Source organism: Falco cherrug, chromosome 7 (assembly GCF_023634085.1).
Source record: "Falco cherrug isolate bFalChe1 chromosome 7, bFalChe1.pri, whole genome shotgun sequence".
NCBI lineage: Eukaryota > Metazoa > Chordata > Aves > Falconiformes > Falconidae > Falco > Falco cherrug.
Genome location: NC_073703.1, coordinates 14,482,729 through 14,507,073, shown reverse-complemented (window position 1 = coordinate 14,507,073; position 24,345 = coordinate 14,482,729). Strand labels below are relative to the sequence as shown.

The 24,345-nt window shown below is 40.3% G+C and overlaps 1 protein-coding gene across 6 annotated transcripts; it reads left to right on the top strand.

The window, feature by feature from the left end:
- Nucleotides 1–2,091: 2,091 nt before the first annotated feature.
- GABPB1 (GA binding protein transcription factor subunit beta 1) lies at nucleotides 2,092–24,312 on the top strand. 6 transcript variants are annotated; one of them, XM_055715021.1, is made up of 10 exons: nucleotides 4,436–7,691; nucleotides 9,130–9,230; nucleotides 9,570–9,677; nucleotides 10,554–10,721; nucleotides 11,183–11,377; nucleotides 12,496–12,607; nucleotides 12,992–13,105; nucleotides 15,932–16,117; nucleotides 17,440–17,555; nucleotides 22,485–24,312. In XM_055715021.1, exons 3-10 carry the CDS (start codon nucleotides 9,570–9,572, stop codon nucleotides 22,635–22,637), a joined length of 1,152 nt encoding a protein of 383 aa, XP_055570996.1. In that variant the 5' UTR covers nucleotides 4,436–7,691; nucleotides 9,130–9,230; the 3' UTR covers nucleotides 22,638–24,312. The 6 variants fall into 6 exon arrangements, with proteins under 6 accessions (XP_055570992.1, XP_055570994.1, XP_055570996.1 ...); XM_055715020.1 differs by having other exon boundaries at nucleotides 9,031–9,230; XM_055715017.1 differs by lacking the exons at nucleotides 4,436–7,691; nucleotides 9,130–9,230 and adding an exon at nucleotides 2,092–2,372.
- Nucleotides 24,313–24,345: the final 33 nt, after the last annotated feature.

Here is a 24,345-nt window from a genome sequence, read left to right as displayed (position 1 = left end):
TCAAGAACTTGTTAAAACATGCCAATATGTTGATTGCATTATAGGTGGTGTTGCCTTAGGTTAAAATACATTTTCCTATCAGCACGTAAGTTACTGTGTAGCAGTATTGAATAAATAGTTTTAAACAGTAGAAGTCAGTGTGCTTTTTAATAGAATGTATTAATTATTCGGTTAAGAAAAACTATAAATTACTATCATAAAGCAGGGTAAAATAAAGAGAAAGAGACTAGGTACTTTACAGAGATGAAATGTGTTTAGACTTGCCTACATCAGACATCAAATGCCTCTCTTTTAAATGTACTTTTGGTGAATGTGTCAAACCCTCCCAGCATTAGACATGATTATTTTAAAGATGGAAGTCATGATCATAACAATGAAAACTCATATACAGTGCTAATGGACTAAATGCTGACTGCATTCTTCACCTCTGTAAAAGATTTTCAGTAGCGCAGAACGTTTTGGTTTTCCATAGAGCTGTGGCTAACGCCATGAGGCATTCCTGCCTGTTGGTGCATACCTGCCAGGACATTGTAACGTTTTCTGTATCCCCTGCTACCGGGTAAATGAAAACCCTTAATATGGCAAGCTGAATGCTTGTTGAGAAACGCAGACAGTTACCAAAAACTGAAAAGGGACGTGATGAAGGCTGGATTTGAGGTTTCTATACTCTGGTGACAAGCGACAACACCGCGAGGGGGCGTCTGCACTTGCTCTCTAGTGCCGCCTTCTGGCTGATCACTCCTAGAAATACCACTGAGTCAGCCAGGTGGCAACATGGAAAGAATTATCTGGCTTTCCAAAAAGCGTATGTAGAATTCCTCCCTAAAGCCTGACTCAGACCAAAAATACTGCAGGAACTGGAGAGAGCGCTGTCGGCCAGGGCGGTGTCAGCCCTGCCATCAGGCTCAGCCGAGGGCAGTTCTGCCGCTGCGTGTGGGAAGTGCGGTTTCCTCGCCTGAACTTCACGGGTCTATTTCGGCAGTGACTCTTGGATTCAGTTCTGGTATTTGTGATGTTTGCACTTTGGAATACAGTTTATTGTCCAAAGCTGTGTTAGCTAAGTCAAAGGCAAAAAAATCAAAGATCTGTAAACAACTTTACAAGTATTCCTCCGATTAAGAGTATCTAGTGGGTAGTACGATCTCCAAAGTAACCAAGTGGAATTTTGTGATTGATATCCTTTTTCTGAAGGATGAAGATTATGGAATCTATGCTTTATGATGGTATCAAGATCTGTGACTTGGAATAGCTTTGGGGAGAACATGAGCACGACTCATTTCACATCATTGAAACAAAAGCTGGACCATTTCAAGGGCTGGGATGTCAGGTCCACAGCCAGTTTGGGACTGAAGGCTCTCTCACAGCGCAGCAAGGGCTTAGGATCACCTTGGATTCATCATCCATGTCCTATCCCCATGATAGAAGGCTTAGAAATAACTAGATTAATAGGATAGGGAAAACTTAGAATAATTAAAACTCTCATTGTATGTACAAAGACGAGCTTCACAGTATAACTTTGCAAATTAGGCCCGATCCTGGGGCCCTTTGTATTGGTAAGATGGACCTGGGATGCTCATGTGCAGATAAGAAGACACTGCGGGTATGCAATCTGTCCTGTTTTTTGGTTTTGAAGAAACTCGAGACAACGGCCCCCACGACCACCATCAGGAGACAGTGCACAAGCGCAAATGGGAGGAAACTTATGTTAATGACTTCTTGATAAGACTAATTATCCTAACCCAACATATTCTCGGGCATCTATTGAATATGTATGAATGTATACTTTAAATCACACGTGCACAATGAAGTCAGGGCAGCAGGTGCTTTTGGAATTATCCACCCTGATGCCCACCGGTGAATTAAACATACCTTCTTTATAACCTATCCTGAGTTATAAAGTTTAATTCCGCACGTCACCCATGATCCCAAAGCATAGCTAAAGCCCTGCCCAGGGGAGGCAAGCCAGCAAGTCCCTCGCTCGGGCAGGGCACCCTCGCCTGGGAGCTCCAGCAGCCATGAGGCGGGAAGCGCAACCCCCACTGCCCCGCGGCAGAGCGGAGCCTCAGCGAGGCCAGCGCGCGGCACGGCGGCCCCCTTCCGTATTTCTGAAGCTGTTTCTAGGGAGGCTCCCCCCGGCGGGCCCACAGCTCGCCTGCACCCGCCGGGGCCGGCCCAGGGCTGCGGGCAGGCGGCGCCCTGCCCCCCGCCGGGCGGGAAGCGGGACGGAACATGGCGGGCCCCTCCAGTCTCCGCTTCCCCGCCTTTCCCCGCGCCGCCGCGCATGCGCGGCAGGCGGCACCGAGGCCGTATCCCTCCGCCGAGCCCCTTTTGTCGGGGATATTTGTGTAATAAGATAATACCCGCACCCCATGGTAAGTGCCGGGCGCCCCTCGAAGCGCTGCCCGCGGGCGGCCCGCGCCGCCTCACGCCCGGGTGCGCGCTGGCGGCGGGGCTCCGCGGCGCGGCACGGCGCCCCTCCCCTCCCCTCGCCGTGTCCCTCCGCCAGGCGCAGCGGGGACTTTTGTGTGGGGCTTTTGGGCGCCGATGAGCGGCGGCCTCCGACGCCCCTGGTTGTTGTCGCGGCGGCGGCGGCCCGGCCGGCAGCACGGTAAGGCCCCATCCCCGCGCCCCGTCTCTCCCTCACCCCCCCGGGCCGGCCAAGCTTTTCCAGGTCAGTCTGCGCCTTTGTATAGGGCCCTGTTACCGGATGTGGAAGTTGATCTCTTCGCTGGTAAAAAATAATTCCACTTCCCCCGGAACCCGGCGCCGCGGCTCCCTCCGCAGCGCCCAGCCCAGCCAGGATTTCCTGTTGGGGAGAGCGGGCGCGCTGGCCGGCCTTCCGGGGACCCCGCCGCGCGGGGGGCGCGGGCAGAGCCGGCGGCGGTCTGGGCCGCGGCGGCGGCCTGGGCGGCCCGCGGGGCGCCGGGCGCGGCCTGTGGGGCAGGGGCTGCGCGGGGGTGGGGGGCCGCCGCGCGGCCGGCGGGTCGGGGGGTCGGGGCGTCGCGGGGACCGAGCGCCCGTCGCCACCGGTGGCCCCTCTCGCGCTGCCGCGGCCGCCGCGCAGGCCCTGGCGAGCGCGACGCGCTGGGCGAGGGGCCCAGGCGCTGAGGAGCTGCGCGGATCCTGCTGGGCCCGCGTCTTTCCCTGCCGGGCAGCCCGGTCTGGGCCGCGGGGGCCGGTCTGGGGCCTCACGGGGGGCCGGGGGGCCGGTTCCGTCACGGCCCGGCGCCCCGCGGGCGGCAGAGCCGCGTGCCGGAGATTGGCGCCAAAGGTGCCCTGAGGAGAGGCAGCTCCGCGGGGAGGGGAGCTCTGCCCTCCTCCGCAGCGGCCCTCGCCCCGCATCTGTAACTCCTGCTTTGCACTCAATAAAGCATGTGGTGGGAGCATAAACGTGGCACAAAACGCGTTCGTTCGGACTGTGGTTTTCTCTCCTAGATTAGTTTCTGTCGGCGAGACGCTGTCCCTTAGCGCGTCAGTGAAATCTCCTGTAGGAAGTCTTCTGTGCTTAAAGAGTTTTTAACCCAAAGCAGTTGTATGTTGTCATTTAACCTTCTTGCTCAGGTAGCTTTCATTTGATGGCAAATGCTGCATATTACTGTGAAATGTGCTAAAAGTTACGAATGCACACCTTGGAGTACTGTAGCTTAATGTTTGGGTGTGGTTTTTTTAAATCGTGACTTCTGAAGTAGTACTAAGACTAAGCAATTTGGTTGAAGTGCTTGTGCACACAGAAATACTCAAAGGGTACGTAAATCTGCATGAGGTTAAGATTATACATGGCAGATCAGCATGCCCTAGGTGTAGAGTCTTGTTCGTGACCCACTTTACTGAAAACAGTTTGTTTTCTAGGGGTGTTTTTAGGCCTGTGTGTCAGACAGAAACTGTTGAGGAAGATTCCTCACAATAAAACAGATGCTTCTTTATAATAAAACAGACAGGCTGGTGGTTTTTGTTTGAGGATATTTTTAAGTTTCAGTTAATCTGAGACAGAGTCTGAAGGCTGTAGTACAGTTCAAAGGCTACATCACAAGCCCTTAGATGCTTCATGTCAATCATAGCTGCTGTAATGTAACCTTTTTGTATCTAGTGCCAAAATGATCTGTGAAAGCTTGCTGGCAGTGCCAACCCAAATCTTGGTTGGTGCCAGTGGTTCACTCTTGTTGAATAATATTTTTTCAGATGTTGCATTTTGTTGCAGATGATAATGGCCAAATCTGTGCTCTCCTTTAAGGACAAGACTTTTCTACCATCTGTGTTATTTAATGGAGTTGATGATTGGTGCCGATTTAAATTAACGTATGAACCTAATTGGAGGACAGACTTGCGTAAATACAGGCTTGACTGTCTTAACCACTAAGCTATTCAACAATGTTTGCTTTTCTGATCTCTTTTCTCAGATCAAACATTTTTCATCTGCTGCATACATTGTCCAACATGAAGGTCATGTTGCTGTTTAAACAAACTAGAGAGAATTTAGTTACAAACACAACACAGTCATAGAGGAAAGCTGGAATCACTGGAATTAAAGCCAACTGCTATTAGCATATTAGTGTGATTTTCATTATTGTAATAGAAGTGTGGATACTCTAAGCCTAAGATACGAAGTACTACATGAAATCGTTGTCAAAATACATTTGTAAGGGTATAATTCCCTTAGGAAACACTATAGGAATTTTTGAGTTTATCCCATTTAACTTGTAATCACTATTAAATTACATACATGGTTAAATCATACCAAAGTGCTTAGGAGATGCTAGTACATGGGAAAACACTTAGGTGTAATGCAGACCTTCCGGTTCCTTTAAAAGTTACAAAACTAATTGAAATAAACTATTTGAAGAGCTGTTATGAGTTCAGGTATTGTGCTGTTATGTCAGGATGTTAAAAAAAAAAAAAGTGGATCGTATTATTTCAATTATAATAATGATCAAAACTGAGTGCTTGATTAAAGACTTTAGCTTATAAATAGGAATAACTGCTTTACTTCAAAATATTTCTGACCTTGGTATAGATAGACATACAAAATTAGAAATGGCTGTTTCTGAATTTCTAGCGATACTGTGCAGTGTTGAAACTGGGGGGAGGATAGCACTTCTGAAGGTCAGGTTTGGGGAAGCAGGTTGGGTTTTTTTGAAGTGGAAAGAAAAAGACATTCTGCAAGAGCATTCTTTTTCCAGATGTAGTGGGTGTGAGAGATGATAGATCTCAAGCTATCTTCCAAGTACAGTTCTGTTGTGTGTCAAGTCAGTAGGGAAACCTGTTCAATTAGCATTCTATGGAACTTTGTCCTGGATTTTTTAGGAATGATTGCAAATCCTTATCATAGATATGGTGTATATTGATGTAGTTTACTTTCTTGTAAATTGCACTGCTGCAGTTCATGCTTTTCTAGTGTAAAAAATGTCTCTCGGGAGTGTTCCTTGGTAGAAGTACACTGGTGGCTGCAAGATCTGTGTGTTAGCAGGTGTTCTGCAACAACTGTTTTGTGCCTGCTGATTCTGACCAGCTGATGTTCACCACTGCAGTGGCAGAAGGGGGAATAAGGCTGTGTCCAGGATCCTTGGGACAGGACACCGGTCTGAAAGGTGCTGCAGTATTTTAAGCCAAACGGTCGTCTTCCTTTGGACTGCAGAATCTGCTGCTCTATTGTCTGTAGGCTATGGTGTGGTAGCCCACGCTTCCCAAGCTGCATGCTTTTCAGCTCCTGTCCCTCCCCGCAGAGCCCATTTCACACACAGTTCCACCTAAACTCCGTTCAAGTGCTGTTATATACCCTTCTGATCACAGCGTGATGTTCAGAGTTTTATAAAATGTATAAAAACTTAAATCTAACGTGGATACAAAAAAGCAGTAGGATTTCCTGTTGAACAGAAGTAAAATAGCAATAATAATTTGATCTCTGTTTTCATTGCCAGTTAATTGTGGCATCTGGCAAATGATACCATACAGAATGCATTGCAGTAATGAAATGTGGAAGTTCAGGAGGTGATTAATGCAAAGAAGTCCAAACCCGGCAGAAGCTCTTCCCTATTTACTCAATTGTAGACAAAACCTCCTGTTCTCACACTTGCATGGGAGCTCTTAGAAGTCTGGAAACATACTCAAGATTGCCGTAAGAATAACTGTAACAGTCTCAAGACTGTATTTCGGAGGCAGTGATGTTTTTATTGTCTAAAAGAATCCTCTTATAAAACATTACCCAGCTGTTGTGCTAGCCCAGCTTGGTGGAAATGACACAGTTACTGAGGAGTTACCTTCTGACACGCTAACTCAGTAGAGTTGATTTGTAACACTGTATGGCATAGTAGCAGTAGTTAACCAAGAGTACTGCTTTGAAATGGAAATCTCATTTAAATTTTAAATATATATTATTGTACTATATATAACTTTGCTTGTGATAGTATCACTGTGCTATTGTAGCGTTACTAAATGATCTCAAGAAAGCAGCTGAAGTATTTTTCTGGAAAGGGAAGAAAGGGAAATTCTGACACTGCAGAGCCTTTTTGTTATGTCGCAGTACTAGCAGTGGAAGAGTGTGGGGGAGGTGTGGGGCATGTTATTACTCAAGGGTTTCCTGACCTTACAATATTGGTACTTGGAATCGTCTACAAAGTAGAAATCAACTTTTGGTTGACTACTCTTGATAAATTTTGTCAATGTTAGTATCTGTTGGTTAAAAGTGACTAAATAGGTATGAGTTTTGTTGCAAAGGCTCCTTCAGTTGCTGTTGTTCATGGATTAGTGACATAACAATGTCATTTTATTTTTGAGTTCAACAGTGTAATTTTGCTACTTTTTTAACTTTCTTCCACTAGATGGCCCAAGCGTTCTTTCAAGTATGAGAACTGGAACTTAATTTCTAAACTAAATTTGTGATGTTTTAACTGAAGTTAAAATTCTGCATCAAGAAACATATGTAAATTTCTGTGATGCTTTGTGCTTGTTTAAAATACAACTACTTTATATCAACCAAGAGAGTGTTGGTTAATGTAAGTAATATGTGGTAATGAAGGTTAAATCATGTATGATTTTCCATGCCCCTCTTTTCCCTTGTTTAGAACATTTCTTACTGCATGTAGTACAAAGCTGTTTAGCTTTTTGCGTTGAGATGAGAGCTGATGTACTGTCACTTGGACAGTGTGTTCAGCAGTAGTGGTTCAGAGAGACTCTGAAAAGGTGTTGATCTCAGGCTGAAGTTTGTCCCTAACATCTCCTGGGACTGAGACTCTTATTTTTCAGACTACTGTAACTGATTTTTTTTTTCTGGTCTGTTTTGCTGCATGGGGTGTTGATAACAGCTTTGCGGTTTTTCACCAGTATAGATGTGGTCCATGGGTTCTGAATAGGTGTAGTTGTTAAATGTGCGGACAGTAATTTAATTCACCTATTTTTATTGTCTAATGGACATAAAGTATAAGCTTGTCATCAAGGCTATCTTTTTGGTTAGGGGAGAAAGACAGTTACACACAGAAGGCAGCTCTTACTGTGAGGGTGGTTAGACACTGGAATGAGGCCGAAGAAGTGGTGGGATTTTCACCCACAGAGACATGCAAAACTCAGCAGGACTGAGCCTGGCCATGCTGGGCCACCTCTGACTGGAAGATTGAACTAGGTGACCTCGAGAAGTCCCCCTCAGCCTCAATTATTCTGTAATTCCAAAAGAAGACTTTCTTAGTTCCTTTTCTCTACTGGTATGTAAACCAAAAATCAACACAAGAAAAATTAATTATTGTCTTTCTGAGTTAATTCCTCACTTCAGTATTTTGCATAGAGTTCCAGCTTTCCTTTTGCTTCTGAGGACCTTGATGTGGTGGTATTAGACCACCAGAACAAGTGTGTGTCTGTGTGTGCTCTTTTCCTTCTTAAATTGCACCCCCTGGAAAAAAAAAAAAATAAAAGGGCGTGCTATAGTCCTCCTTTCACTGCTGCACTTGCCAAATGCCCTCTCTGTCCTATTGTTTTATATCGTTACTCCTGGGGACTCCCTTTAACAGGGACAGTAGATTTTCTCTTATTCCTGTTTCTCTTTTTCTCTTTATGGAAGAGAGTCAGCTGTTGTCCCTTCCTCTGCATCTGACTGCTCCTTCTTTCCTTCCTTTTCCCATTGTCAGTATTTGTCCTGTCCTGCCACCTCCCTGTTCCTCTTCCCTTTTCTGGCCGGAGACAAATGAATATGTCCATGTGTACTAGAAGGATGGACATAAATGGAGAAGTATTTGGAAGTCAGTTCTGTAGACAAAAAGTCCTGTTCCAGTTCACCGCTCTACTGATACGTGGTGGAGTTCTGCATTTGCAGTATTTGTCTTGCTTTCTAATTTCTTCCAAAGTCAGTAGTTTTCACCTTGTTGAGCAATATGCCACACAGATTTTTACCAGTTGAGCCAATGGAGAACTTTCTAAATACGTTGGGTTTCTGATAGAAGTATATTTTTAATGGCATTTCTTTCTGAACTGATACACTCTTAACTTTGTGTAGGAAATTGGCTGCATGGCCTTGCAACTGCTGTTACTACTAATGCAGGCTTAACTTTGTGGCTGGAAACTGGACTGGTGAAAGTAATTCCATTCTTAGCATCCTGGTAGTGGAAAACATAGATACAGGTCTAAAACGTTAATGATACGTTTTGGTTGGTAGTGTTTAGTTCTTAACTTTCTTTTTACTGAACAAATTTAATAGCAAGTACGAAATAGTGTGGTTTTAAAAAGATGTTATACTCGGAAATCTTTGATGCAACAGAGACATATATAGGTGTCACTTGTCTACATGTAGTTTTGCATGCTCCATTGTATGGAACTTTCAGTGCTGTAAAAGGGGGATTATCTAAAGGTGATGTGAAAGTTTTTTGGTTTTGGTCATGTCTCAATCAAAAGTTTGCACTTAACATGTTTTTTTTGTAGCTGTAGACAGTTGAAGCAGGTAGTAATGTTTGGTTTCAGGTGGACATTTTAGTTCGCGTATCTGATGCATGTAGTACAATAGTATGTTTATTGTGTTGTTTTGTAGCTAGAAATAAAGACATTATATTTTAGGGTGAACAAAATGAAGTGATAGTGATGGACAAGACTTCAGAAAGGTGTTGTTTCATACCTGAATGCGTTTACGTAGTGGCACCTCTTAAATATGTGTAGGCTTTTTGGATAAGTGAATGTAGTGCCTTTGGGTGTGTGACATCGCCATGATGTAGTACCATTTGGAAGCTGGACAAAGCTGGAGAAGAGTGTGGTATCAGGTGAGAGCTTCTGAACCACTTTCTGCTGTAAGAAATGTGCATCCAGTTCAGTTTAAATTTAGTTTGATACAACTTTACAGCTGCTGTGGTTGCAGCATTGTAATACTGAAATCTTCACCCCCGTGTCAGTTCTGTTTGGTTGACAAAAGTAATTCTAAAATCAGGCTGCTTATTGCAGTCAATAAAGCTTGTTTTCATGACTAAAATACCCCAGTTTTTGAGCTTTTCAGAGTAGTTCAGAAATAGTAATTTTAAAAAAATGACAGTGGCATTTGTATACTTACAATGATACTAATTTTGGTTTTTTTTTTCTTTATATTCCTTTATGTCCTTCACTAGATGTCACTAGTAGATTTGGGAAAGAAACTTTTAGAAGCTGCACGAGCAGGTCAAGATGATGAAGTTCGCATTTTGATGGCAAATGGAGCACCTTTTACCACAGATTGGGTAATGAAAACTTTTGCAGTGTTTGGTACCTGAAGAAGAAAATAGGATTATTACAGTTAAGCATTTGTAGTGCAAGCCTTGGGAGTTTCTTCTTGGAATTCTGCAGTCACATCATCTAATGTCTAATTAAGAATTAAAATTGTCTGTTTCTTCATATGACCTCCTACTGATTTTAGTAACAGACTGAATGAGCTCATTCTGATGGCTTTTAAGATGAGCTTTGGAGTGGTTCATGGGAGAAAGCAGCAATCATCCTCCTAGTTATTGTGTTTGTGCATTTAGTATAATAAGAGATCTGATTTAAGAAAGCAGTCACAACTGCCTAATATGTACAGCTGAGTGTTCCCTGATATAGAGGCTCAGAGTTGTCTTTTGGAGGTGTCTGTTTTTGAACAAGTTGTAACAGGGAGGTCAGGTACCTAAAATTCTAGGGTATTTAGAAGCCCTTAAGAGCCTTAATCTACTTAGTGACCTAACTTTTAAGCTGACTCTGTTTTGAGCAGGAGATTGGATTTAAGTGACTTCCAGTGGTCCCTTCCAACGTTGGTGTGGCATGTTGGCCAATACTAAGAATGGGGTTAGACCCCTTGAAACGTCACACCTCAAAGACTAAAAAAAACAAAGTACAGACCTCAAAAAGTTGCTTCCAGTGAGCTAGTTTTAGTGTGTTGTGATTATTTTGGGGAAAAAATTGTAAACTTTTCTTATTCTTCTCTTCACATTCTGTAAAAGCCCCAATGGCTTCTTTCCTTGAGACTGCAAGGGAAAATGATTTTGAAGTGGTGGCCTGACACCTGAGTTTTCTAGCCCCAGAATAAGAAGAAATACTTAATACTGACATCTGTTGAAACTCCACTTTTTCCATTACATTTGCAGTTGGGAACATCTCCACTTCATCTAGCAGCACAGTATGGACACTACTCAACAACAGAAGTGTTGCTGCGAGCAGGTGTAAGTCGGGATGCCAGAACCAAAGTGGACAGAACTCCATTACATATGGCAGCATCAGAAGGCCATGCCAGCATAGTAGAAGTCTTACTTAAGGTAAAGACTGCTGAAACAAGGTCGGAGGATGGGATATAACTATGGTTTATGATCAGACATTTGAAAATTTCTTTTAGTCATGAAACCAACATTGAAATATTTATACTGTGTGCACTGGGTGCTTTGTTTTCCTATTAAACTGTAATTTATTTTAGCATTAAAATCATCATGATTTCCAGTGATTACTTACTGCTGTTTCAAAATAAGACTACTTCCTCATTTGACATTGTGCGAGTAACAGCTTTAAGAACCAAGACATGTTATGTCTTGGGGACTCTTTAATCTTTTGAGGTAAATAATTTATTTGGTAGTTAGATTGAAGTACTTCTAATAAATCTGTAAATGTAAGGTAACAAGACATTACTGATGGAGAAAGACTATCCGGGACTTCATTCTGTGACCAGCATTATTTAATTCAGATACTTTTACTAACATAGTTCATGCAATGATCTTGTTTGTAGCATGGCGCTGATGTAAATGCGAAGGACATGCTCAAAATGACTGCGCTTCACTGGGCCACTGAACATAACCATCAAGAAGTTGTAGAACTCTTAATAAAATATGGAGTGGATGTTCATGCTCAAAGTAAATTTTGCAAAACGGCTTTAGATATTGCAGTAGACAATGGAAATGAAGACCTTGCAGAAATATTACAGGTAACTTTTGATTTATGATGTTAAGGGAATTTACAGAAAGGTACTTGTTTACACACGTGATACAGCTGCTGTATTAAAAGCTTAGTGTGAGAGATATGAGACCATATATTGCCTGATAATGCTAAGCTCAGTCTACTTCATGACATGGAAATGAGATTAATGTTAATAAACATTAGTTCGTCAAAGAACATTTTCACAGTCTACAAAGTCAAGGATAAGTATCCTTTATTTTCTTAAATTTGAGTGTTGTAGTACACACAACTAGGTGGAGTCATCACAGGCAAGGTATAAAACTTAACTCCCTACTCTGCCAATACATTTTGATACCCTAGTGTTGGGTTAGCTCCATGTATGGATATTCATGTCCTTGGAGATCAGGAGAGGAGAGAAGAGATGGCAATTTTTCCTGAATTAGAAAAACTAGAATTGACTTGTTGAAGTGATTGGGACCAGGCTTATTATAGATACTTACATGGAACTGTGTACTTGTTGTTCAGTAGTGTTCTTAAAGCCAAATTAAGTGCTAAGCGTTATTGAGAAAAAAATAGAAAGCAAACGAAAAATCATGCCACTGTATAAATCTGTTGTTCCCCTGCATCTTGAACTGTATGAACTTCTGGTCTGTTCCTTTAGCCTTTTCACTGCAGAAAGCATATAGTAAATAAAAGTCAATAATTGAAAGAAAGACAAAAGGAAGACTGTAATCTACAATTCATGGCCATTACTAAGCTGTTGGAGCTGATTTTCATGGCATGTAGCTGCCACAGCAGCCTTGGTTCTTCAGGCCTCCATTTTAGATACGTGAGCTTGCATATCTACAAAAGGGCCTTGTCTTTATATGGTCCTCTTTTGTTCACAGTAAATGGAAAGGAGAAGTAGTGGTGTGTCATTCTCTTTCACTTGAATAGATCTTTTGTCCTTAGATTGCAGACAAAAAAAAAAAGTTTCTCATGTACTTGCACAGAGCACAGGATGTGACATGATGTGTATATGTTGCATGAGTATAATGAGGCAGATCCTCCCTGTTTGGGTGGAATGTGCAGTAATTCTAGTTCTTACAGAGTAAATAACTTCCTTATAACTACAGCTGGAATGATGATACTACGTTTGTCTCTTAGATTGCAATGCAGAACCAAATCAATACAAATCCAGAGAGCCCGGACACTGTGACGATACATGCAGCAACACCACAGTTTATCATTGGACCTGGAGGGGTGGTGAACCTAACAGGTCTGGTATCTTCTGCAAATACATCAAATGGGACTAGTATTTAGATGCCTATAGGATAGCTACTAGGATTTTATACTTTAATTGATTTTCACCATTTGGTGGAAAGGCTTGAGGAAAAACAGGGGTAAGAATAGAGTAGTTACTGTGTTCCTCTTCAGTGTTTTTTGTGTTGTAAGTATTTAGGTACTGAAAACACCAGTCTTCAGAGATAAATTGTAAGAAACTGTATTCGCTTAACAAACTTGCCTTCAGAATAGCACTTTAGTTCAGCAGAGTGTTGCTGAGAACAGAGTGAGTGTTACAAGCTTCAGTGCAATAATAATGAAAAAAGGGACTTCACTGTTTTTAAATTTATCAGCTAACTTTTTTTCCCTGTCCTACTAGATGAAACAGGAGTGTCTGCTGTACAGTTTGGAAATTCATCGACATCAGTATTAGCCACATTGGCAGCTTTGGCAGAAGCATCAGCTCCACTGTCTAATTCTTCAGAAACACCAGGTTAGAAAACTAAGGCATTTAACCTCATTTAATAAACTAAAAGTACATAACTGGTACTTCTGGAGATACAGTTCATACAGAAATGAGATTACAATCTTCCTTGTTTCAGCATGAACAAATTTTTTCCTTTACTTTCACTTGGAAGGTTGCCAGATTCATATGTACTATTATTTCTTAATAAGATTTCTGGACCTAATGTGAGTAGCATTCATCTTGCTGAAAGCAAGCATAGATCAGGAGGTTGAATTTACATCTTTGTCTATATATGGTTTAGTTGCTTCTGTTAAATGTTGGGAGACGGTCCCCAATGTTGCCTGCATACACTTTGTCAGGAGTTATTTCAAATCTTTCACACAAAAGTCACAAGAACATTTGGCAATCTTAATGTGCGGTTTGCCCATTAGAATGTCTGTGGGTCATCTTTTCAACACTGAGTCATTCTACTTGCATTTGGACTATTTAGTGGTTAGTGTCCCACTTCAGGCTGGTAGGCTGTCATGACATTGCAGGTAAATGTAAGCCTAGCACAGGGGTCCTCAAACTTTTCAAACAGGGGGCCGGCGCGCGGGTTAAGTGGCAGGAGGTCATCTGCGGCTGCTTGGTTTCACCCCCCAACCCCCGGCGGGGGGGGGTGGGGTGGGCAGGGGGGTTCTGTAAATACCGGGGGCCAGATTGAGGACCCTGGGGGGCCGTATCTGGCCCACGGGCCATAGTTTGAGGACCCCTGGCCTAGCAATACATTGTCGTTCTCCTAGGAAGAAACAGCCTGTCTCTCTCACTGCAGCCATATGCACCCTCTCTTATTCCATAAGGCCATAAGAAGCCAGAAAGGCACAAGGAATTCCATTGCCTCAGTTCCCAAGTTTTGCATTCCTGTTTCTTAACACAAAACCCCTTCGCCCCGCCCCATGGATCTTTGCCAGTTATTGCTTTGTGTGAAAAAAACGCAACTTTTGTCACGGTTTCATACTCCATACTCTGCAAGTTGCCCTGGATATATTTGTCCATTGTTTGAGTAATGTGTTGCTTGTTTTTCTGTACCTTTTCACTTTTGTTCATTTCAACATGCAAAGTGAATAAAGAGATAGCAGCCAGGTATCTTACAGCATCAGAGTGGATAATAAAGACTAGTAATTACCATTAACAGGTTTGAGAAGGACCTCATTCAGGTCCCATGGACTATGCACCTTCAGGTTCCTTAGGTGGTATTGAACCTGATGATCTCCTACAGCGGGTGGTTCTCCATTCTCCCAGCCCCTGCCTTTGCCTTCTGCAACTTGGGCAGTGGGGCTGGAGCACCTGCCAGTGAAGACCGAGGCAAGAAAGTCACAGAGTACCTCAGCCTTCTCCATGTCCTGGGTAACCAGGTCTCCTGTTTCCTTCTGGAGAGGGCCTACACTTTCCCTAGTCTTTCTTTTATTACCTACAGAAGCTTTTCTTGTTGCCCTTGATGCCCCTGGCCAGATTTAATTCCATCAGGGCTTTAGCTTTCCTAACCTGATCCCTGGCTGCTCAGACAATTTCTCTGTATTCCTCCCAGGCTACCTGTCATTACTTCCACCCTCTGTAGGATTCTTTTTTTCTGTGTTCGAATCTTCAGAAGACAATGGCTGCAGTCGTTATGTGAACCACAGAGTGATTTTTGTGTGTTGTGTGATATTGTAATTAACTTAAAAGATGAAAGCTTCAGGCTTTTATGTACCTTCTCTCATCTCGAGCGTCACAACACAGTCTATAGGGTTTTAATTTTATCTCTAGATAGGAAGTACTCTAATATCTGTTATTTAAATCAAAGGCTTTGCTTGTACCTTGACAATTTGAAAATAAAATACAGAGTGTGTTTGAAATTCTGTGATTGTGCTACTAGTGATCTTGCTCTTTGTCTCAGTATTTTGTTGCTTTAAAAATAAGGCTGGTAGTGCGAGACCCCAGTTACAATGTATAGTGCAAGCTGAGCTGTGTGTTGTAGTTCTGAATGCAGTCTGCCTTATGTTACCTTGATTTATAGGTACAATATAGAACTGTGAGGGTTCACTGCTGTATATTTATTATCAAATCATGAATTTGAAATGTTTAGTTCAGCTAGGAGTTTGTATTTTTAACTATAAAATTATATACATACAATGTTTATTTTACTTTTTAAGCTTTATCGTTCTTGTTTAAAGGTGTAAAACTTTCAGCTCTGTAGCACTTTTCCTTTAGTCCTATTTCATACTTTGTATAATTAAGTTGTGGATGTGTTTGAAGCACCCATGTAGTACAGACTAAACTTTTAAGGTTGTCTAGAGGTCCTTCAGTCTGTTACTGTCTTGAAGACCATTATGGTAACCAGAGAAATCACAACTGGGTCCTGAGGTACACCTGGCAAAGTGCTGGCTGAGGAGTAATTTCAAGCTTAATTATTTTTTTTTTTTTTAATTCTGCTGTCAGTGTAATTTAGTCCAGCTTGTGTACAATGCAGAAGTTAGTTGTGTTCTTAAAAACAACTCTTGTTCTTGTAGCCATGTTAACACTGAACCCCAAGTGTCAGTTTTGAGTGGGGTATATCTATTAGGAAACATGCTAAATAAAAAAAATAAATTACTATATCGAGCAAGGCAAACCAGGACAGAGTTGCATGTATAGTTCAATATGTTAGTTCTCTGTGTTGGCCTAGTGAAATATTTCTATTAACAATATAATATGTAGTAAGGCATTGGAGGGGGAGGGGTGTGACATCAAATTTTAAGACAATGGAAGTGATTTTTTTTCTTAGCTGTACCAAAATGCCTTTGAAATCTTAAAAATTTATAAATTGACTTAATTCATTTACTAATCTGTTGATAGTTGTGGCCACAGAAGAAGTTGTGACTGCAGAATCTGTGGATGGTGCTATTCAACAAGTTGTCAGTTCTGGGGGTCAACAAGTAATTACTATAGTTACAGACGGCATTCAGCTTGGTAACCTGCACTCAATTCCAACCAGTGGAATAGGGCAACCAATCATTGTGACCATGCCTGATGGACAGCAAGGTGAGTGGAAACTTGTATGGTTTGAGCTTGAGGAGCTATTGTAGTTACAGTAATAATAATAAATTATTAGGTGCAAATAGCTTGGACAACTTTGTGTAATTAGCAGTTTAAATACATCTTTGAATTCTTAAACTGCAAAAGGCTCATAGACGCATGAGCTGCTGCTGTTCAGTGAATTACCATGTCAGCTGAGTCTCTGCATTAGGAAAAAAAATGGAAGAATTACTAAACTGTATGGAGGAGAAATGAGTCATTTAAGGGAAAAGTGATAACTATTTGCTTTACCTTCACTAAGTTTGATTGTTGGAAACTTGTTATGAAAACTAAAAGATGGAGTAAAACAAAAGCTGCCCTCCAATACTTAGGTGGTTGTCTTGCTGGAAAGATGAGGAGGTGAGGCTTGGGTTTAGAAACCTGATATATCAAGCAAGATATGCAAGTCCAGTGGAACATGTTCTTAACAGGACAAAACTCAAGTCTTACATGCTTGAAGTTTTAGAGGAGCAGTGGCATAACCAGTGAAGCCAGGGCAATGCAGATTGTACTGTTGGGCCATATGTACCTTGTTTGTGGAAGCTGTTGGTGTAATAAGTGCTATTTTGTGACATGCATATGTGTTGGGTGGTTTCTTTTAAAGATGCTCTGCCACTTACTATTTAGACAAAAATGGTTCCTTCTCTGGTTTCTTCATGAGGTCTCCCAGTGTGGAGCTTGAAGAGTTGTACACTGGAGACAAATTATTTGGTTCACAGTCTGAGCAAGTACAGCTAGTTATCGGAAAGCATGAATGTGTGTGGGTAGTAACTGAAGTGACAGTTACGACATTTAATTGCCAGATGGTTGCATGAGTAACTTGGAGTATGAATTTCTTTGGAGCCCTTATTGTTTGTCCTTCAAGGTTAGTAACTGCTGGATTTTCAGATTGCCTAAGGTGTTCTAATTAATCAAAATAACAGTTTCGTATTTAGTATTTGCTTCAGAAACATTATGAAGATGGTCTGCTACATGAGTTACAGGCTGGTAACTCTGCTGCAGTTCACTTCCATGTTGGTTTACTCTCTGAAAAATGGCAATAATACTCCAGAGTGACAACTAATTCTTGTAGACATCAGTAACAAAGAATTTTAAAAATAGTAGCATGCAAGCAGCTAAAGTGTTTAGTAAATTTTCACCATACAGACTTTATACTGAACTTTATTTGTTTTCATAAGTGAATGTCTCTGCATTTTATTGCTGTTAATAAATTACTTAATTGTATGATTTTTATGTAGTGCAAATATTGTTTGAAGTAAATATATTTATATGTACAAATATGTCTTCAGTATTAACAGTTCCAGCCACAGACATTGCTGAAGAAACTGTGATAAGTGAAGAACCACCAGTGAAGAGACAGTGTATTGAGATTGTTGAAAATCGCGTGGAGTCTGCAGAAATAGAAGTAAGGAGTATATTAAGTGATATGTGTTAATCAGAGTGTTCAGCACTGAGTATCTGGTTGTGGTTTTTTTTGTTCTAGAGTTTGATTTCTGTGTTACCACAGAATGAAGTGTGTGAAACAATAACTTGCTCAGCCTCCCCTGTTACTGAAATTTTGTCTTCTATGAAGTTGTAAAAAGAACATAGGAGAACTGTTTGCTTCATCCTCTGTACACATAAAAGTGACCTTTGTTTTCAGTATATGATAACTTTATTTTTTTGTTTTTCCTTGAAGATCACTAACTAGTTTTTAAAACTAGGTACCATTGTATTATTGAGTAACTTGACCCTTTCCACTAGCAGTGAACAAGAGTACTGTACCCCTCATCTGTCTGTTATCACCACATGCTTGTCCTGATAGTGAGATCATATTTTGAGCAATGTTTCCTTTCCATTCATGATATCTAGATAACTGTTAATGGAAATGTGAAACAGTAGATGCTGTGTTTGCCAATTTTTATCTGTACACACCCCCCCCTTTTTTTTTTTTTTTTTTTTTTTTTTTTTTTAGTTCTGGAGCCGTTTACTGTGAAGTATATTTACACCATCCTGTTTTTTTAAAAAATGGTAATGTGGAAGACCTAACATCCTTTGACCTCACCTAAGAGCTTTTCTTTTTAAATAAGACAAATACATGTAGCTGTTCAATTTGAAATTGTAGCTTTTTTATATTAGCCATGATAGGTCAACCATCTTATTCCTCCTTCTGTTTCTTATAACTGTGCTGACCAGTTTTGGTCAAAAATTTATGAAAATTGCTGTCTGCCTTGGCTAGGCTCTAAGTTCTTGTTTTCTTAACTCCATGATGCTTCATTTATCAAAGGCTGTATTCTCCAACTTCTGTTCATATTACAAATTCTGTCTAATTGAATATGTTTTATTGTACAGTGTGTGCTATATGTTATCCATGTTTAATAACAGTAATTACCACCTTTCATCATTTGCTTTCCCTGTCCCTAAGTTGTCACATCAAATACTTTCGGCTTTTGCAGCTTTGTGGTCATTACAGATTATCATGACAGTTGAAATTTTCTTGCTGCAGTTTTTTAAAATGTATGACTGTTACAATAAAAGCATTTCTTTTGTTCACACTTTTAAACATCTGCCTGAATTATTCGTAAAGGAAATTACGTTTCCTTGAGTATTTTGAGAATTCTGTTAAGTGAATGAAAAAAAATGTAGATCCATTAAGGAATAAATCAACCTGTTCCTAATTACAGATAGTTAGTATAACTGTACAAATAGTTCTTTTAGGAGGATGACCAGTTTCAATTCTATATTTTAAACACATTTCTCAAGTATCAAAAGAAGTTAGTTTAAACGAGTTACTTTTATCTGTTACTTTTTAAGTACAAGTTTTGATGACTGACGTTGTCCCTGCCTGTACAGCTGGAAATGCACATGCAGACGTCTGCCTCTGTGTGGCAGCCAGTTGACTTCAGGAGCCTTACTGTGGTTCACAGGGCTGTGGTGCTACCTCACCTTGGTAACGGGGACATTAAAGAAGTGCACGTAAAGTTGGTTCACTTCAAGCTTCATCATCATAGAAGGTGGTAGATACTTGAATTTGGAGGGAGTGGGCCCCCTCCCCTCATTAAAATATTTTTTAATGTAGAAAACCTTTAGTATTTGGTTTCTTTGCCTCACTGGTGATTTGTCCCTTTATTTCATTATAAAGAATTGATTCAAGGCAGAGAGTGCTTCCTTCAGCTCTTTTAAATTCACAGTGTATGAAAAAATAACTGTAGTTTGAAAGTCTTTAGGTTGAACATCCTCCCATTCATGTGAGGTGAGAAACTTTCCCATGAAATTATTGTGAATGCCTAAAGCTGAAGTGATGCCTTTTTGATTTTTCCTCTTCTGGGTCTGTTAAGTTCAAGCATTTCAGCTAATTTTTAAGTGTGATAGCAGTTTTCCTAAACAATTTGATATTTTAAAAATAGGATGGCAGCAAAAAACCCTGTCACACAGATACTGTTTTTCATTTTCATGCATAATTCATTAACATACCGTAATTTTTATTTTCATTCTTGATTTTGACTGTTTTTCCTGTGTTGCATGTTTGAAAGGTGACACACATTAGAAACCAGGATGATCATTTCATTAGACTGAAAAAAAAAATCATAACTGTAGATCAATTATATTAGTGAATTCATTGCCCTGTTTTTTTCTGTCGTTAAAAAGAATGCTTAGTTTGGTTATTTTAGTTATGGGTGTCCCTGTTGTCAATGCATATAGACTGTTAAAAGTTACATGTAATGAAGAGAATTCCCTGATAAAATGGAAGATTTCTTAAGAGCACTCGGGATCCTCTAACTTGATTTTTACCTTGGTAGGTTTTTATACCAATACAAAAAGACTTTGGATAATCAGAAGGCTTTCAGTTGTGTTCTACAGAATGCCCCAAGAACACTTTCTGGATCTATTAAGTTAACAGACCAGATACAGTCCGCCCTGTTCTAGATGTCAGAGTTAAGGGACCGATTGTCACTGTTCAGTCCACTGTAGGTCTGCATTGCTCCTCCAGAAGCATTAGTTTCTTTCCACAGCCTAGTTAGTATACTTGGCCTCAGCCTAACTCATTCTGTTTACATTAGGACTATGATTGACTAGAAAATTACACCTGTTAGTTGCTGGACTAATCTACATGCTTTTAATTGCTAATCTGTCTGGTAGATACTGGTTTTATCTTCTTGTATCTGCCACTGGGACTTGGGTTTTTTTCCCTTTTTTTTCTATCCCTTCCTTAATGTGCTATACTCACCATGGGTACACAGCTCTATTTATTTCTTCTGTGGGAAATACTCTTTAAGATGTGGTTTAAGAACCTCGCTACCCCCAAGTGTTTGCAGTCTGCACACACCATAGTAGTGGTAGTCCCTTGCTTTTTGTAATGCAGCACAGAACCACTGGCCAGTGAGCTACCAGTGGTTCTTACTCTTCTGCAGCCCAGTAGGTAGAGCAGCTTTACTTCTTGCCAATGTTAGATTTCTGACATTTTTTATGTGACAAATTCATGAGAGAAATAATGCCCAGCTCAGTATATCCCAGGGCTCTGTGCGCTCAAGAGGGAAAGGTTGCTTTCCACGCATAGCAGGATCAGCTGCTTTGACTGCTTCCCTGAGAATTGTCTTGTAAGTCTGTTTACTGACTTGCTACTTGGGCTGTTTTACATCAGCTGTTGGCTCCCCTTGTGCTACATAGATAACTTACAGAAATAGGAGTGTGTTTTGGTTGGGCTGGTGCTGGAGTATCGTTCATGTAGGCTCTACCATTCATTTGGCATTTGTCAGTCTAGTTGCTACATGGGGTTGGGCATTCATAAAGTGGCTTAAAAAGCAGGATCCAAATTTTCAGAGGTGGAAGTTGAACTTCCTTTTGAAATAAGTAAGCTAGATCAAATGAGCTCTCATTTTATTAGCATATGCTCCAAATGAAGCGAACCCTAGCTAGCTTCCTTCAGCTCTCAAACCCCGATGTAAAATGAAGTTGCACATAATGGAGTTTGTTCTGTGTTATAGCTAGTCTGTATAATGTGTTAATAACATCTCTCCTTCACCTGTTGTTTTTGCTATGCAGATGCTGCTGTTAGCAATGATCTGATCACCTATGTCATTATATTCCAGCACATTCAGCACAGCATGTGACTGCTAAATGTGACTGTGACAAGTACTGAGAACAGTAGGAAGTAGAAGGGAGGCAGAGTATTCTGTATTTTCAGGCTCTGACCATGAAAATATGTGAGTGCAATTAAAGAGGTGAAGAGTAGGGATGCTGTTTCGGGGTGGGTGTGGGGAGAAACCTCTAACAATTGTTACAGGTATTAATTGGACTGTGATACAGAACTGCTGGGATGGGAATAAGGTGGAAAGGCAACTTATTTTCAAGGGGCCTCGGTTTTTGATAAGAGCTTTGTTTTTCTGGGAGATCGCTCATTTCTCTGACAACCTCCCTGTGCCTACTTAAAAACTACAGTGGAAAGAATGATTTGAAATCAAATGCTACCTTACTCATAAAAACATGATGCACTTTAATGAAATGGTATTTTGTTGAAGATCAAAACAAAACTATTTTCGAAGCAAATTGCTTTTTCAATTGGACCAGTGCAGCATCAAACAAAACAACGGTACCTACATCACTGGAGATGGGAATACATTCTCCTTAGTTCCTAAGGCATCTTCATAGGAAGTGGCATTTCCCATATTGTTTTGCTTGGAAACCATTTTGTAGCCATCCTCAACAAACTTGTACGCAGGATGGAGCCTTAAGTTATACTTTGGAATTGAAAAAGCTTATCTAGCTAAATGCCTGTTAATTCATAAAAACGTGCCCTTGGGGATGTAATTATATCTCTGGATTGCGTCGTATCAGTCACTTCAGATCACTGTGTTTACAAACCAGTTATGTGTATATTTTGGTTAGTGAGCAACTGTCATTTTCTAGTGCAAACTAGGTAACAGTTTTTCATTATAGTGTTTGATTAGAATTACAACAGAAAGGGACAATCCTATTAGATTGGATTCCAATTTTAAAAAGAAACAAAGGGAATTGTTAACATTCCTCCAATGATTCATAGTATGTTAGTATTAGGTCACCACGCTTCCACTTTATTTTACTCTTCTTCCATGAAGACTTGCTTGATACCTTTGCAGCTAAAGAAACTTGGGTTTACTGTATTTAAACTTCCAAGCCTTATTGTGGGGGGTTGTCTGGTGTGGTAGTCCGTGGCTAATTTACACAGCAGCATTCGTGTAGGTTTGCCCGAATAAGAACTGAACGATTTCTACATGATACCCTAACACTTGTGCTGCATGTAAAGGAAAAGTATTTGCCATTTTAACTTTCATTTGATACATATTTGACAAAATATTGCTGGTTCTGTTTCTAATAGGAAAGAGAAACTCTTCAGAAACAGCTGGATGAGGCAAACAGAGAAGCACAAAAATATCGTCAGCAGCTTCTAAAGAAAGAACAAGAAGCAGAGGCTTATCGGCAGAAGTTAGAGGCAATGAACCGCCTGCAGACTAATAAAGAAGCTGTTTAATAAAAAAATGAACATACTGCAAAGCCTGTTACTTTCAAAAACCTGCAGTACAATCTTGAACTGTACGCTATATAGGTACAGACACAGGATTACATGATAGAGAAGATGCTACAAGTTGATAACCGGACTTAAGCCGTGAGCTCTGATGAATTTCTTGTAACATAAAAACTCTGAATTTAGAAATTGTGCAAAGTATTTAAAATGAAATACTGTAAATAGTTGGTTTTTTTACAGTTTCAAAATGAGTTGATAAATCTTTTTGAAGGGAACCAGAAACATGAGAAGCCAATGTTTTTGTGAAATTTTGATTTTAGTATGAATCTTAACTTCTGAAAAACAGAACAGTTTTAAGGGTGATGATGTTGATTTAAGCTGACAGCTTGAAAATGAATTATGTGGCAAAATGAATTAACAGTTATTTCTCCATGGTAACAACTTAAACTTCTCTGAATAAGACATTTCCAGGTGGAAATCTTTGTACAGCTTTAAGTAGTTGTCTCAGATTCTCTGAAAACCATTTTTGGTTTGTTTTTTTTTTATTTTAGGTGGTGAAATTTTTATATTTAATTTCAGATATATCCAAGTAGATTTACATGTATATGAAGCTAATATTTTTTAAACTTTTCAGTTTGTACATATGCTGCATGTTTTTATAATTTCTACACATACATCTTGCATAGGTATTTTTCAGCAAAGATGAGAAAAATGAGAAAAATGTTTAGCCTATAGGTCATTTGAAATAAACTAGCAGCCGGTTTTATTGTGGATGGTATATTTCTTGGAAGAATGTAATTTGTAATTAAAAAGAACAAAAAAAAAATCTTAATTTACATATTGGAGGCAATTTAAAATTGTGAGTGGAGGCATTGAAACTTCACTTTGTTTTACAAACTTAAAAGTTTCACTGTGTCTTACAGTTTTCCTGTACAAACATTTTAAAGTTCAGTAACGAATAGAAAAGAATGTCTCCACTGGAACACAACTAGTAGTTCTTTTAGAATATTCCTATTGATCTCTTTTTCCCCAATAGCCTTGAAATTATTTCAGTGATATGTTTTTTTTTTTCCAAACAGACTTTTGCATTTTAATCATGCAATTGGACAAGTAATTTTTTTATGTTGTAGTGATGCTTTTCTTACCTAGCATCATTGTTCCTCACTGTGATACTCTGTGTGTGTGTGTCTGTGCAGTGATCTATTATGCTTAGGATTTATATAGCACGTTACATCTTCAGAGCATTGTAAAATCTTTTAAAGAACCCTTACTGTACTGCCTGAGGCAGGTAAGTGGGTGTTATTGTCTCAATTTTGTAACTGGTATAAGTGCAACACAGGGAGTGTTAAATGACTGGCCCAAGACCACATGAATCTGTGGTAGACCTGGGAATAGATCTCAGGAGTTCCTGACTTCTAGTCCTGTGCTTAGACTGAGCTGCCTTAAGATTGTTCAGTGCTGTGTTACATTAAATTTTGAACTACTGTGCAGATTCCTTTTTTGTAAGATACAATTCTTTGTGCTTTGCTTTGTTGTTCCATGTTTCACTGCTTTTATGGAATTGTTTATATAAACTTAAGCAAAAAGTCTAGTTTACCTATACTGTACACAGAAGAATTACCCTTAAAACTGTACTCTGGCCTACTTTTTCTATTTTACAATTAAATATCTTTTCCACATATATATAGTGTAGAATCAATTCCATTTCAGTTGT

What these genes read in the sequence shown, in the direction of transcription:
- GABPB1 (XM_055715017.1), top strand. An exon ending in CACCTTTTACCACAGATTGG is followed by an intron (nt 9,678 to 10,553) that starts GTAATGAAAACT and finishes TTACATTTGCAG; the next exon opens with TTGGGAACATCTCCACTTCA. An exon ending in TAGTAGAAGTCTTACTTAAG is followed by an intron (nt 10,722 to 11,182) that starts GTAAAGACTGCT and finishes TCTTGTTTGTAG; the next exon opens with CATGGCGCTGATGTAAATGC.